The sequence below is a fragment of the Echeneis naucrates genome, chromosome 23 (assembly GCF_900963305.1).
Source record: "Echeneis naucrates chromosome 23, fEcheNa1.1, whole genome shotgun sequence".
Lineage (NCBI taxonomy): Eukaryota > Metazoa > Chordata > Actinopteri > Carangiformes > Echeneidae > Echeneis > Echeneis naucrates.
Genome location: NC_042533.1, coordinates 13,867,915 through 13,881,465, shown reverse-complemented (window position 1 = coordinate 13,881,465; position 13,551 = coordinate 13,867,915). Strand labels below are relative to the sequence as shown.

The following is a 13,551-nucleotide window of genomic DNA, read 5'->3' as shown; positions in this document are numbered from 1 at the left end:
AAGGAGGACGGAACACAAAAGCCAGATGTAAATCGGTAAAGTAAGTTTATTGCCTTGGATAATCGGAAGAAAAATGGGTAATATAACAAAAAGGAACAAACTGAGGAAGAGGGCTGGTGGATGCCGGTCAAATCAAAAAAGGAATAAAAAATAAAGAGGACTCACTGTGAGCAATTTATATATCTATTAACTCAATACCAAAAGAAAAGAACACAAAAGCTACCTGTCTAGCTAAAAAACCAAACTACAAAGAACCAGCACCCCTACACCTATGTAGCTATACATTAACATCTACGTGAAAAGTGAAGAACAAAATCAGTACTAGAAAACTAAAATCTGGCCACACTTCTTCAGAGGGCAGAAATAATAAAATAAATACAAGGTTCAAAAAAGAATGACGAGCTGAGACTCTTGTAGGCAGCAAACAGGCAGGTGGAAGAGGTGCAGCTGGCCGGTCAGGTGCCGCACCAATCAGAGACGAGAGGAGGGTCCAGGTGGAACGAAACGGGAGGAAAGGTGCCACACCAATCAGAGGGACAAAGGTGTGGCCAGGCGTGCAGGCGTGCAGACGTGCGAAAGGGTGAGAGAGACATGCGCACATACTCTGCAGCCATAAAAAACCACTACCAACTTTTCAAGAAAACAAAAATAATTGTTATGTTTCAATATATTGTTCCCTTCGAGTCCAGATGGTCATCATTTGTACAAGCAATAGAATACTGAAAACCAGTTGTAGTCCTTGGCAAAAAAAGATCCACGTGAAAGTAATGACCCAGCACCACAATATTTGCCACACTACCATAGCACTACATCCACTCAACCACAAGTATCCTGCTCTGCAGCACTGGCTGATTCCTGACCAGTGATTATACCAATCAAATGACCGACACATCTGTCAACACGAGGTGGGTCATGGCCACAGCCTGAGCTCAGCTATGCAGAGATCTAAAGTGTGTGCTGCCCATACAATGGCTGATTTATGAGTAGGGCTACAGCAGGCGCCATAAAATGTCTAATCCTGACTGCAGCTGACTGCATTCACCAGCATACTGTCCAAGGTTCATATGGAGTTTAGTATCATAGACAACAAAGCAGCAGCAAATGTAGAATTTTTCACTCCATTAGCTTGAAAATGACAAAAAAAATGGATGAAATATCACTTGAGGATTATTTTTTACCTAATTTCATTACACTCAATCACAAATCTTTTAATCGTCAGGTTGTTTTGGCTGTACTGAGATGAGTTGTTTCAACTTCATATCACACAGCACGTGCATTCTTGCAACTTACTACTGCAAAAAGATGAAATAAAAAACAATTTGCAGTGGTAACATTTGGCCAAATGTTAATGGAGCTTCATAATATAACCCTATGACATTGGCACAAATCTAAAATGAATGATATTGCATAAACATCTCCATGTGTTTCATAAGAATACAATGAAGCACTAAGCACAAAGCACAAAGTGAGCACTGATGATGGTATTATGAGTTCAGTTTTGACATGAGGATGTGTCTCGTTTGGATGATCCACTATGGAGAAACAATCAATTCTTATTAGTAAAAGGTCCCCAATTTACTCTTGATGCCTGCTTTGTTACTAACATCAGATATATGTTTGAAATAAAATAAAACAGAGTGATGAGTATTTAATAACTGATAAGGAGGGAGAAAAACAGAGGAAATTGGAAGCCCTGTATGGTCAGATTGGAAATCCATAAAGAGATCATTGTCATGAGCGGAGCAAATTCTGACACTCAAGCCAACAGAAGCAATCCTGGAGATCTCTTTCTCGCATGCTAACTGTAATTCTAACATTTCATCTAATAATGTCCCTTCACAGGATAACAGATGCTCATTAGTTTTAGGATCTACAGTGGTTTGTTCCTGTTTTATCTCGATGAAGGCGTGGGGGGTAGCTGCTGCTCAGCCTTCCACCCCATGCGGACACCATTTCATTAGACGGTTGCGTTTCAACATGCCAGTCTTCAAAACAGGGTAGGTGGGGGGTAGCTGGGTTGGTCTGATGGCCTCAAACAGAAACAAGTCTCAGTTTCATCACTGCAGGGAAATTAAGGGTTCAGGGACAGCGCAGAGGAGACTGTGTATACACTCTCAAGAGAAACGTTGGCTGACTCAGCTCAGAGTAGTTCAACTTATAAATAATAAGGCCAAGTGTAGTATATTTTCCTTGTTATTCGTGCAGACATCATTAAGTGGATGGATTCTTAGTAAAGTTTATTGAAGTAAGTCTTCTTTACATTAGAAAAGAAGGCTCAACCAACTGATCAAAGCAAGTGCAGAGCGCAGCATGGCAAAGCTGTGAGGTAGAGCATTAGCCCGCTGAAATTTTAAACCACACAGAGCCAATGAGTATTGGATCAACAATGAGGGAACTGAACTAGTGACTGATAACAGCTGGATTTCTCCCTTGTTAAGTGAGGTGGAAGAAGTTCAAACTGGGAATACATCATTATGATCATATTCCTGACCTGATTCCTTGTCTGTGTAGATTCAAGTATGATTGGTGTTATCATCACTGGCCAATGTCCTCAAGCAGATGAAAGCTCTGTGGGAATAATGGGGATGTTTGCTTCTTGTGCAAGAGCTAGAAAAAATAGCTACACAAATACACAAACAGGTATAGCTGAGATGTTATAATTCATCCATGTGATTGCACAGTCACTCTGAACAAATTTTGCCACTTAATATGGCTTGTTCCAAAACAGTTGTTGGAAACAGCATCAAGTCCATGAATGAACACAGGCTTGTAGTGGTACTATCAATGTGACTTGAGTCACTTCAGCTCCCGCAGAGCCTCTTATACTGCGGGTTAAAAACACCACCGGTTCCCGATAAACTGCTGTTATGTAATTGCAATTGATAACTGCTTGTCTTATTTGCCCTTTTAAATGAACCATGACTACGATGAGGCATTTAACATGGCAATTGTGAATCTTTGTTGCCATTTTTGCTGATAATTTATGGGACTGCTGGAGAGAAAGCAGCTCATTGTTTTTTGCTGAAACCCCCTTTGTTTTGTTTAGTTTTTTTATTGGACTTCAAAGTGCTGCGTTCAGGAGTTATAATGTTTCAGTTGCAGGCAGCCAGAGTCAAAGACAAGCCTCCCATTTGAGTCATTCAGGTCACTTAGATCCATTCTTTAGGCATCAGTATGCAGCAGCCTTCCCTATTTGCACACATGTAAAGAGACACTTGAAACAACAAATATTCAGCCTTCCAAACAAGCTAATAGAAGTAGCATGAGCTGTGTTGGCTGTCATCATAGCTCCTGAGCAAAACATGGTGGCGAGCCTTCATTCAGTGATAACACACTGAGCAAATCACAAGTTGGAGTAGAACAACACAGCACCAAGTGTGAAACTGTACCATAAAGACCAGTCTCAACTGTATTGACAAGTCTGTATTGAGCAACTACCAGGTTTTAAAAATGTCTACATATTGTGGAAAAAGCAAAAATTTTCATATATGGCTGCACAGAGTTTGATCAATTTCAGTTCAGCTTAATCCACCAGTCAATGCTTCACCATTCTGACAGGTCAACAGTGTAAAGCTTCACATGAAGAAGAAGCGAGGAAAAGCAAACCGTGTTGTCATTCAGTGGAGGGAGGTGAGCTCATCAATGCTACCGCTTCTTGGTCACACTAAACCTGGTAAGACAAGCCACTAAGCTCTCTCTCCCACACAGACACACACACACCAAATACTAGAGGGAGGAAAGAAGGCAGACAGAATAAGCATGCTAGAGAAGTCAAACCTCCCTCTCTCTCTTTCCTTTTCCTGTTTTTCTTCTGAGCGTTGAGCAATTTCTCCTTTGTAAATGTGTTGTGCCACTGTCATTTGCTTATTCTTCCTCTGCTTTTATCTGTCCTTAAGGTACTTGTGACTAAACCTCTCACAATCTCTCCATGTATCCATTTTGCTCCCTCTTATCCTTCATTCACTTTTCTGTCTCCTTGATCTCCCTCTTATCAGGCATTTTGACGACACCACAACGCTTTGTATCATGTTTGTCACACAAATATCATCCAGTAAACAAAATATAAAAACAGGAGAGTAGGCTGTTGATGTTTAGGTTTGGACTTTAGTTATAATGAAAATACACTGTATGGAAGGAGATTATTAGTGCAAGTCAGCCTCAAGCACGCTCCTTGAAACCACATGGCTCTTCCTCGTGCTCCTGTTGACTGAGGCCATTCTGCATCTCCCCAGCCATCATGGAAAATCACCACAGGGCAAGACGCATAACAACGCAGCCACTCTCTGACCTAATTGTGGGCCCAATAATTCAAGCTTTAATGCATTTTCCTCTGCTACTGTTTCCATTTACTACTCAGCTGTTCTCAACACCAAGCAGGGCAGTCATTCAAAGATCCAACACTGTATACAGATGAAGGTATAAACACATTGCATTATCCAAATGTCAGTTATGGATAGAGCAACATATCAAATTCTATTCCGACTTCAGTCTCAGCTGTCAAAAGAGCAGATCCTTTTCAAAACACTGCTCCAGATGCTTTCGACACCAGTCTCATCAACAAAACACATTTAGTCTCCTCAGGCCGGTCACACCGAGGTCCACTGTGCTTACTTTTCATAATGCTTACACATCTCTGCAATTAGAATGAAAAGTCCACAGGAAATGGGCCCACATAACTGCAGCTGGCTGCATTTCTTACGACTGGCTTGTGTATGACCTAGACTGGTGACATGCACGTGTCTGTTCCAATTTAAATTTGGTCAAGGGACGGGTTTACATGTTAAGAATATACTTCTCTGCCAAGTCACGTCTTCAAGTAATTACCCTCTTCAGCATCACCAAGTTTATTTAAAGGTGCCATTTTTACTTTTTCTCTGCTACTGAACATTGTTTCTTGCCAGGAGGGGGAACCAGCTATTCCTGTCTTTATAAGGACATGACTTATCATTTCACTGATTATCATCACATCATAAGTGATGATGATTGGCTACGGTAGAGTAAAATTTCATGATAAACCAATCAGAGGCAGGGGTGAATGGGTGCTCAGCAAGTCGAGGCAATTCTAAAGATGTGTTAACAAACAGGAAATGCAGACACTACAATTTTTCCTGTTAAAAACATACAGTTCTAATTATAAACAATTGAATAAACTGTATGTACTTGTACTTATTACTCTTTACATTTGTAATGCTATGGCTAAATTACTTAGTTACTTTTTGAGAGAAATAACAAGTAACTATAATTATAACAAAGGCACTAAGCTAACAACTTAAAGGTCATACACAAGCAAACTTAGAGGAGAAATTATTCAAAAAGTAGTGTTATATGATTTTCAACTCTATCATAGCTAGTCGCTGATGGTGTCTTTCTGAGGGGGTTGTGTGTCATAAAAGAAAAAAAAAAAATTAGCTGAAGGACTAGGAGGAAAAGGAGATGATGCACCTAGTAAATGTGAATGCGTCAAACTCTATTAACCTGGAGTTGTGCGTTTGTCAGGTATTTTGTCAACATGATTTTAAACCTCAAGAAACTGCTGTTTGAGTTTTTGGAAACACTTTCATAGAACTGCAGTGGTGCACAAAAAATGCTCTGTCCTAACTAATTGGCTAATTCTTTTTCAGCTGATCTACAAAGAAATACTTGTCACGGAAAACCACATTAAGTCTGCTGAGAGAGATGACTGTTATCCACATCATGAGGTTCGATTAGAGAGATGATTTACCTCTTGACAAAAACAGGCCTGTTTCTCACACTGTGGTGAGACAGCAATGGATTTAGAATAACTCTTTAGAGCTCTTCAGAGTCAAAGAGCAAAATGGACCAACCACACAAATGGCACCCATAATGCTCAGAAATATAAAGCTTATTTGTAGTGATACACTGGCCATTTAAATTAAACACAAGAGTCCTTTATTCCACCCTGTATTCACTGAGGTGTAGCACTGCCCTCCCTGCCACACGAAGGTCATTCCATCCAATAAAGATCCACAAGCTAGCTTCCAGGGAGGGCTGGTGATGGTCACACACACACACACACACTGAAATTATAAAATATTTAGCTGCAAGACAAAAACTGCGTCAATCTCATAATGTTGACACCCTGTGGTGTTAGACTATGAGGACCAATGTAGACCAATAAATAAATAAAAACTGAAGAGTTCAGCTGCAGGCAGGAAACTCCTGCTGAGTGTGACTCTTGCTGTGACTGACGTTTTCTCAAAGAAGCAAAACAAAGCATCCATTTATGGTAATGACTATTCCTGCACAAAGTCCTTAACAATAAGTGTTTTCATGGCTACTTTTTAGTGAATCTAATTCAACACAAAACAGGTTTGTCAAAACAGTGAAAAGAAACATTAATAAGCACCCGATTAGAATAAGGGTTGGTGCTGCTGTGTTTTTTGTTTTTGTTTTTTTAATTGTTGGCTGATAGATTCTTTTAAATACGTGCACTGCATGTATTGCGAGTTGTCTTTGCATTTTGTTTCGACTTATTGATTTTCTAAATTTCTTTTTTTGATTAGATTTTCCTAGATTTTTCTTTAGAATATGAAATTTGAAATTTGAACGAAATGATAATGAACCCTTAAGGTGTTTCTTACCTCACCTGAACATCCACTCCCCCCCCCAAAAAAAAAGACTACATAAAATAGATTTGTAGATTTGCAAAAATCTAATAATCTAATCTAATAATAGAGTACAACTTGAAACACAGCATGTCACCTCCAAAGAACTGACACAATTTTTTTCTGTTTCTATTTTCCAAGTAATCTAGATATTTAAATTTGCTTTCCAGCTTTCATTTAGGTATCAAAAGTCAAACAGGCAGAAAGATGAAAAAGAAAAAAGCCTCTCTCACTTTCACGTCTTCCCAAAAAATTACAGCTCAACAGTCCAAAGAAGATATAAAGTTGTTGCAAAATGAAATCAAATTAACAAATTTAAATTTTCAATGAACCTCAGAGAGCCTTCACTTTAGGGCTGTTGCTATCGAACAATCAACCAATTTTTAGAAAATCAACATTTTTTTCATCACTTTTGTCATCATCATGTCTTCCCTCCATAGAGACAGAGCAAATTTAAGCCCCACCCACACAGGAGGGGAAAACAATCAAGAGCCCCTCAGTGACTTTGTATTGTGTAAAGGTGTCTTTTGTTAATCTCTGTGTGCCAGCAAACACAAATGTACCAAAGCTGCTGTGTGGTAGGGTGATCTACTAACAGGGTAAAGAGCCCTGATCTAAGTTTGCTAAGCTGCTGAACAGAAAAAAATTAGACTTTAATACAGGCAGTAAAATGAGAGGCGCCGTCAGCTTCACATCAGCCTTGAAGACTGGGCAGTAAGAACTTTGCACTCTGTCTCCATCTTCCCGCTGCTAAATCCAAACACATCTGCCCCCTCCTTCTTCTTACTTTGCGTGCGTGTCGTCAGCACGTTGTTCGATTTAAAATTAAAAGATTCCTCGAGGCAGAAAAATTCCTCGATCATTTTTTGTCATCAAGGTACTCTAATTTTTCGAGGAATCGTTTCAGCCCTGCTTCACTAAGGCTCTCGCCTGCATTTAGATACATCCTCTGTAAACAACTAATGAGGCGCATACAGAAACACGCTGATACTGGCTGTTACATCATTGTCTGCTTTTCCCAGGCTAACAGACAGAAATCTGTGAAGGAACATAACTGAGCCCAGACAAAAGCTCCCAGGCTCTAAACATCTCATACTGTGGGATTCAGAAATACTCTTTATTTTATATAATGTATTTATTCAACTGCATACCTCAGAGTCATACAACAGCAGTTAGCAATTTAAGCACAAGCTTTATTGTGTTCTTTCGCTACTTTTCTTGCATCCCTGGGAGGAAACGCAACAAGAGCAAAATTACTCCATTCATGTGTGACATTCTGAATGCTTACTGCAATGAAAGAAAGAATGCTTGAATGATGTTTCACATAGATTTTTGTATGTAAACCTATTTACAAAAAAAACCCATTGTGAATCCATTGTGAAACATCATTCAAGCATGACACACAGACAGACACATACATATACATACATACATTCTGTTCCCATAAAGAAAAAAGTTCATCTTGTGACCTTCAATCATCTGCAGTCACAGTGAGTGATGCGCCTTTCTGCAGACACACGCCCTGGCAAGAGTTTAATTATAGGCAGCAGAGTGCAGTGTCTGCCACAGCCAGCCTGACAAGCCTGTGGCAGGTTAACAATATTAGCACCTTAAGTTAATCATTAAGGTTCAGAGAATGTGTTTGAGAAGCAACGCCTCTGTCTAATGCCAGCAGGAAACAGGAACCTTTTCTGACTCAAGACTGTGTGGGGGTTGAGGGAAGAAGAAGAGCACCAATTCTTTGATACAGTTAACAGGCAATGACACAGTATGTGTAAATTCAAGATTACTTGTTTTATTTTAGGAGAAGCCTAGAAATTACAGCTTTTAAGGAATGTGAATTTCCTTAGTCACACTCTTAATGCAGCAGTTACAAGGACCTAGGTAAATTGGTCTTGAAAAGTGCTAGAAAGTTCTTCGATTTATTTCTAATTATTTTCAGCTTCCCTTTTAAAACATAAGTTAGATTCCTCATGTGGAATGAACATTATCTTCATATCCATGCTCAAGTGAAACTGCCCACATACACCAGGAGGCTGACTCACCAAAGTTTTCTCAGGCTCGTGTTGGGACTCAGAGGAAGACTCCATGGTTGTGTTAAACCGGACTCAGGCCTGTCAGCGCTGCTCTGACAACTGCATATCTGATAAGAAGGAGAAGCAGTATGTTACTACAACAGGGCAATATCACAATGTATGTGCACCATTAAATTTATAGGTTTGAAATGTACAATGAGTCTTGGTAGAGACTCCTTGGTGGAGTTGCTGTTTTTGTTTGTTTGGGATTTTGTTTTTTTATTGTTATTTCAGGTGGGAAAGGGGTGAAAGATGGCGCCGCAGATGGCTGCCTCGGTTCTTCACTCTGTCATGCTTTGTGTGTTTCTTTGTGTTTATTTAGTTTTTTCCTGCTATCCTCCTGTCATTTTCACCAGAGAGGAACTCGTGAACATTCGACAGTCCTCTCAAGATATTTGTTCTCTGGTTTCCATTGACCCTGATAACTTATTCAAGATTCTTGTTGGAGGTGTTACAGCTGGGTCAAGCTGGGCCAGCAGGGACAGCGTGCTCCTCCTCTGTCCATAAGCAGCTTGTGGATAAGATAACATATGGAAAAAAACACCCAGACTCCCTCATCATTATTCTTGCAGATTTTAATAATCAAACCTCATTTAAGAACTTCCAAAATACATATTATGTGTCCCACTAGGGACACTAACACACTGGACCACTGTTACACAGCTCTAAAGGATGCCTTTCGCGCTGTCCCCCGTGCAGCTCTTAAACCCTCTGATCATTGTCTGCTTCCCCTAATACTTACCTACAGACAGAAATAAAAAAAAAAAAAAAACTCTAAGCCTGTGGTAAAGGGAGAAAGGAGGACTGCTTTGACTGCACGGATTTGAGTGTTTTTGAAGCTGCAGCTAATGACCTAAACTAACTCACTGACATTGTGACATCAGTTTTTGTGAGGATGTGTGAGCAGATTTTGCACATACAATATCAACAAACCATGGTTCACTCCGAATCTGAGGAACAGCACCAGACCAGGCTCTGTACAAGCAGGCCAGAAACAAGATGACAAAGGAGATCAGGGTAGCTAACAGGAGCTACAATGAGAAGTTAAAGAAGAGCTTCTCAGCCAACAACCTTGCATCAGTTTTCAGAGACCTGCAGCACACCACTAACTACAAGAGTCCATCAGCCCACCCTGTGAAGAATCCCCTAAGGGCTGACCACCTCAGCAGTTTCAGACCTCACACCTACACAAAAGGATTACCTGCAGCCCCCACTCATCACCCCCCTCCTCTCCAATGTCTGCCCACGGGAAGACCAGGAAGGCTACAGAACCTGACAGTGTGTCCTGCTCCTGCCTGAGAGTTTGGGATGACCAACTGACAGTCATCTTCACTCAATTCTTTAACAGACCTTTGGAGTCATGTGAAGTTCCCTACAAATGCTCTACCATCATCCCAGTCCCCAAGAAGTTCACCGTTACAGGACTGAACGACTACAGGTCAGTCACCCTGATGTCCGCGGTCATGAAGTCTTCTGACAGACTGGTGTTGAGCCATCAGAAGGACATCACAAGCCCCCTATTGGACCTCCTGCAGTTTGCCTACCGGGCCAGTAGGTCAGCTGATGATGCAGGCCTGGAGGAGATCATCGGTGCTGATCCCACCATCCCACCATCCAAGACTTGCACAGGTCCAGGGTCAGGAAGCAGACAGCAAACATCTCTGCAGACCCCTCTCTTTAAACTGCTTCCTATAGGCAGGAGCTACAGAGGACTGTTTGCAAAAACCAGCCACCACAGAGAGAGTTTCTTCCCCCAGACTGTCACTCTGATGAACACTGTCCAGTCAGATCACTCAAATGCACGACTGTAAATAGCACACATATCTAACTGTCAGGTCATTTGCACATTTTCACAACTTTTTCAATGTGCACTGTGAATTAATATTTAAGGTTCTATTTTTATATATTTTATTCTTATGTCTGTCTCGTGCCTCTTATTCAACATTAACTTTATTAATAATTAAGTAATTTCAATAAAAACACTATACTATATTTTTTTTACTTCCATTTTCTTGTGTACATATTTCCTTGTGTATATATTTCCCATCTAAAGATGCTTGCATGCTGAAAGTGTAGTGATCAAATTCCTTGTTTATGTACGCAAACTTGGCCATTAAAGATGATTCTGATCCTGACTGATCACACAGATTTGCTCTTTAATCCCATGTGAGATGGGAAGCTCCAAAATTGTGAGATTGGACTAAACATGCCTCTTTATTGATTGCATCTCAGTGCAAACAAACAGTGTGCGCTATCGCACAGGATCCCAATGGAGGGTTCCTCTCGTTTCTGGGATTGTGTCCTACAGCAGCAGAAACCTTCTCACCATCCCCCATTGCCTTTCCCAACCAAATAAATCAACTAAACAGCCTGCTTCTAATACAAAGGGGGGTAAATGGAGGAAGAGCCAGTGTGCCAGCTCTCCTCCCCAGAGAGTCTTGTCAAATCAATGTTTTTTTCTGTGTGCCCTCAGCTTGCTTCCCTATAGAAACACTGAAGCACGTCCCTGTTGTTAACCTTTATCTGTCCAGCCTAAATTTCTACTTAGCTGCTCCACCAGACCAGATGGAGAATTAGCCAAGGGTACATCAGTGAGGAAACCTGCTGCAGTTTACTTTATTAATATAGAGGAATGTGACTAAACTACTTTGTGGATCTTGGGATTTTTCAGGAAAGCAGGTTTGTCTTTCACTGTTTTTAGTTCTTCTTTTCAAATCTAATTCCAATCAAATAACTTGCTGCTCCAATGTTGTTACTACACTCAGAAATAAGGGCACAAAACACATCAGATTAAAGGAAATAGTTTTTCTTGACAAACACAAAGACAAATCACAGCAGTGATGAACATAAGAAAAGAAAAAAAAAAAAAAATCAGGGAAACAGTAGTGTTTTAACCAACACAGCCAACACAGTTCACGACTCCATATCTAAAAACCCCTTCAATGCATTCAGCAATTCAATGCCTAGTATCTAAATCCATTTTATCAACCTAGGCTAAAACTGCTTATCTATGCAGAGTCACAGGCGGAACAGGCAAATTAAAGTCACAAATTAACCAAAAGCGCATGTGTTTGGTCTGTGGGAGGTAGCTGGAGCACCTGGAGGAAACCCACACAGTTACAGGAAGTAACTTTACCACCATGATGCTCTCTTATACACAAAAAAATATATATATACAAAAAAAAAAAGAGCACTGACAAGCTCACAAATTCTAGAAGAGGACACAGAGCATCCTCTCACACAAAACTAAAAATATAATTAGGTAAAACTGAAATATGTGTCAAATAATTGTGAAAAAAATTGCTGTATTTATATGTACAATATATGTACAATTGAGTAAAGCCCTGGCACTTCTTGAAAGCAAGTTATGATGGGTTTCTCTGTGTGTGGTCTGCCTATTCAAAACTATATTCTCTGATGATACAGCACATGCTTTGTATTCAAAGGATCTGAGTTCAAACCCCAGGCACAAAGCAAACCAGTGGTAGTCTTGTGCCAGTCCCAAGCCAAGATAAATTAGGAAGGCTGTGGCAGGAAGGACATCCAGCTTAAAAACTGTAGCCAAATTAATCATGAAAGTCACAGAGCTGACTTGCTGTGGTGACCCCAAATAGGGAAAAGCTGAAAGAGGAACATTAATATTCATTCATTCATCCTTTGTTTCATATCCATTTCTGGGTTGGGGGTGCTGGGGCCAAGGGCGGGGTACACCCTGGACAGGTTGCCAGTCCAGCGCAGCACCAACACAGAGACCAGTCAGACCCACACAAGCACAGGGAGATCATGCAAGCTCTGCACAGAAAGGCCCCAGGCCCGGGAATCAAACCCACAATCTTCTTATTGTTGGGCAACAGTGCTAACGACTATGCCAATGTGCCACCCATATCAATATAGATTAGCAAAATATTTACATATCTGATGAAAAGTTCACACAGGGAGAACACAAATATCTGAGAAACAGATTGTGCTCAGTCAACAGTGTCTGAAGCAGAAACTGGAGCAAAACAAAATGAATACCAAGGCCAAACACAAACTATAAAATAAAAAAATAAATAAATACAAATCTGTATTTCAAAACAACACCCCAAAACGGCAGGTTTCTCTTAAGTCCTAAAAGAGTGATTTATGGGTAATGCAGCCTCACAGACCCAAAGATGAGCCATATAAGGAAACATGTACACCTGTCCACATCAGTTGCCCTGATTACACATCTGTTCACCACCTCATGTTGACACACTCTGAACTCATTACTTCTTTTTCCTGCAACAGTCACTGCAGCTGCGCAAAATGAAATGCAGTTTTAACCCCTTGATCCTCAGCAGCAGCAGAACTGTCAGCTAAGTCCTCAACAGGACTTTGTGATGGAGTGAGACCATCTGTTTACATTACGATCTTTACTCTAGGGGAAGATTTTTATGTGGAGCAGCTGATGATCCAACACGTGGTTGTCCTGAAAATGCTTTCAAGTTCAGGACAGACAGCCACATACGCTGATTGCTGTTAATTGTGGACATTATAATGGTGGGGGACAACAGACAACATTTAAGGGGGCCAACAGAAACAGGATACTACAGATCCAAGTAGAGTGAGAAGATCAACACACTGCTTCATTTCATAGCAGAGCTGGTTTCAAAACAAACTCAAACCAACAAAATCTGGTGACACGAGAGACCAGGATTCATCAACTCTCACCTCAAAAGTTGTACTCCTGTTAAGTGTCACAGCCTCCACATGGGAAGTTTCAATCAGTGATTGTTTTTTTTTTTATCAACACTGACCACTAACAGCCTCAGTTCAGTGACTTTGGATTTAGTTGTCGATTTGTGTAACAAAGCTTAAAAATAAACCAA

The 13,551-nt window shown here is 40.5% G+C and overlaps 1 protein-coding gene across 5 annotated transcripts in view; it reads right to left on the bottom strand.

Moving 5' to 3' along the window:
• osbpl8 (oxysterol binding protein-like 8) overlaps positions 1-13,551 on the bottom strand; it is a 76,379-nt gene that overhangs the window by 46,981 nt on the left and 15,847 nt on the right. For all 5 annotated transcript variants that reach the window (XM_029495196.1, XM_029495199.1, XM_029495201.1 and 2 more), the window contains exon 2: positions 8,672-8,769. In XM_029495196.1, the coding sequence (XP_029351056.1) occupies positions 8,672-8,716 (45 nt within the window). In that variant the 5' untranslated portion in view covers positions 8,717-8,769. The remainder of the gene's footprint in view (positions 1-8,671; positions 8,770-13,551) is intronic.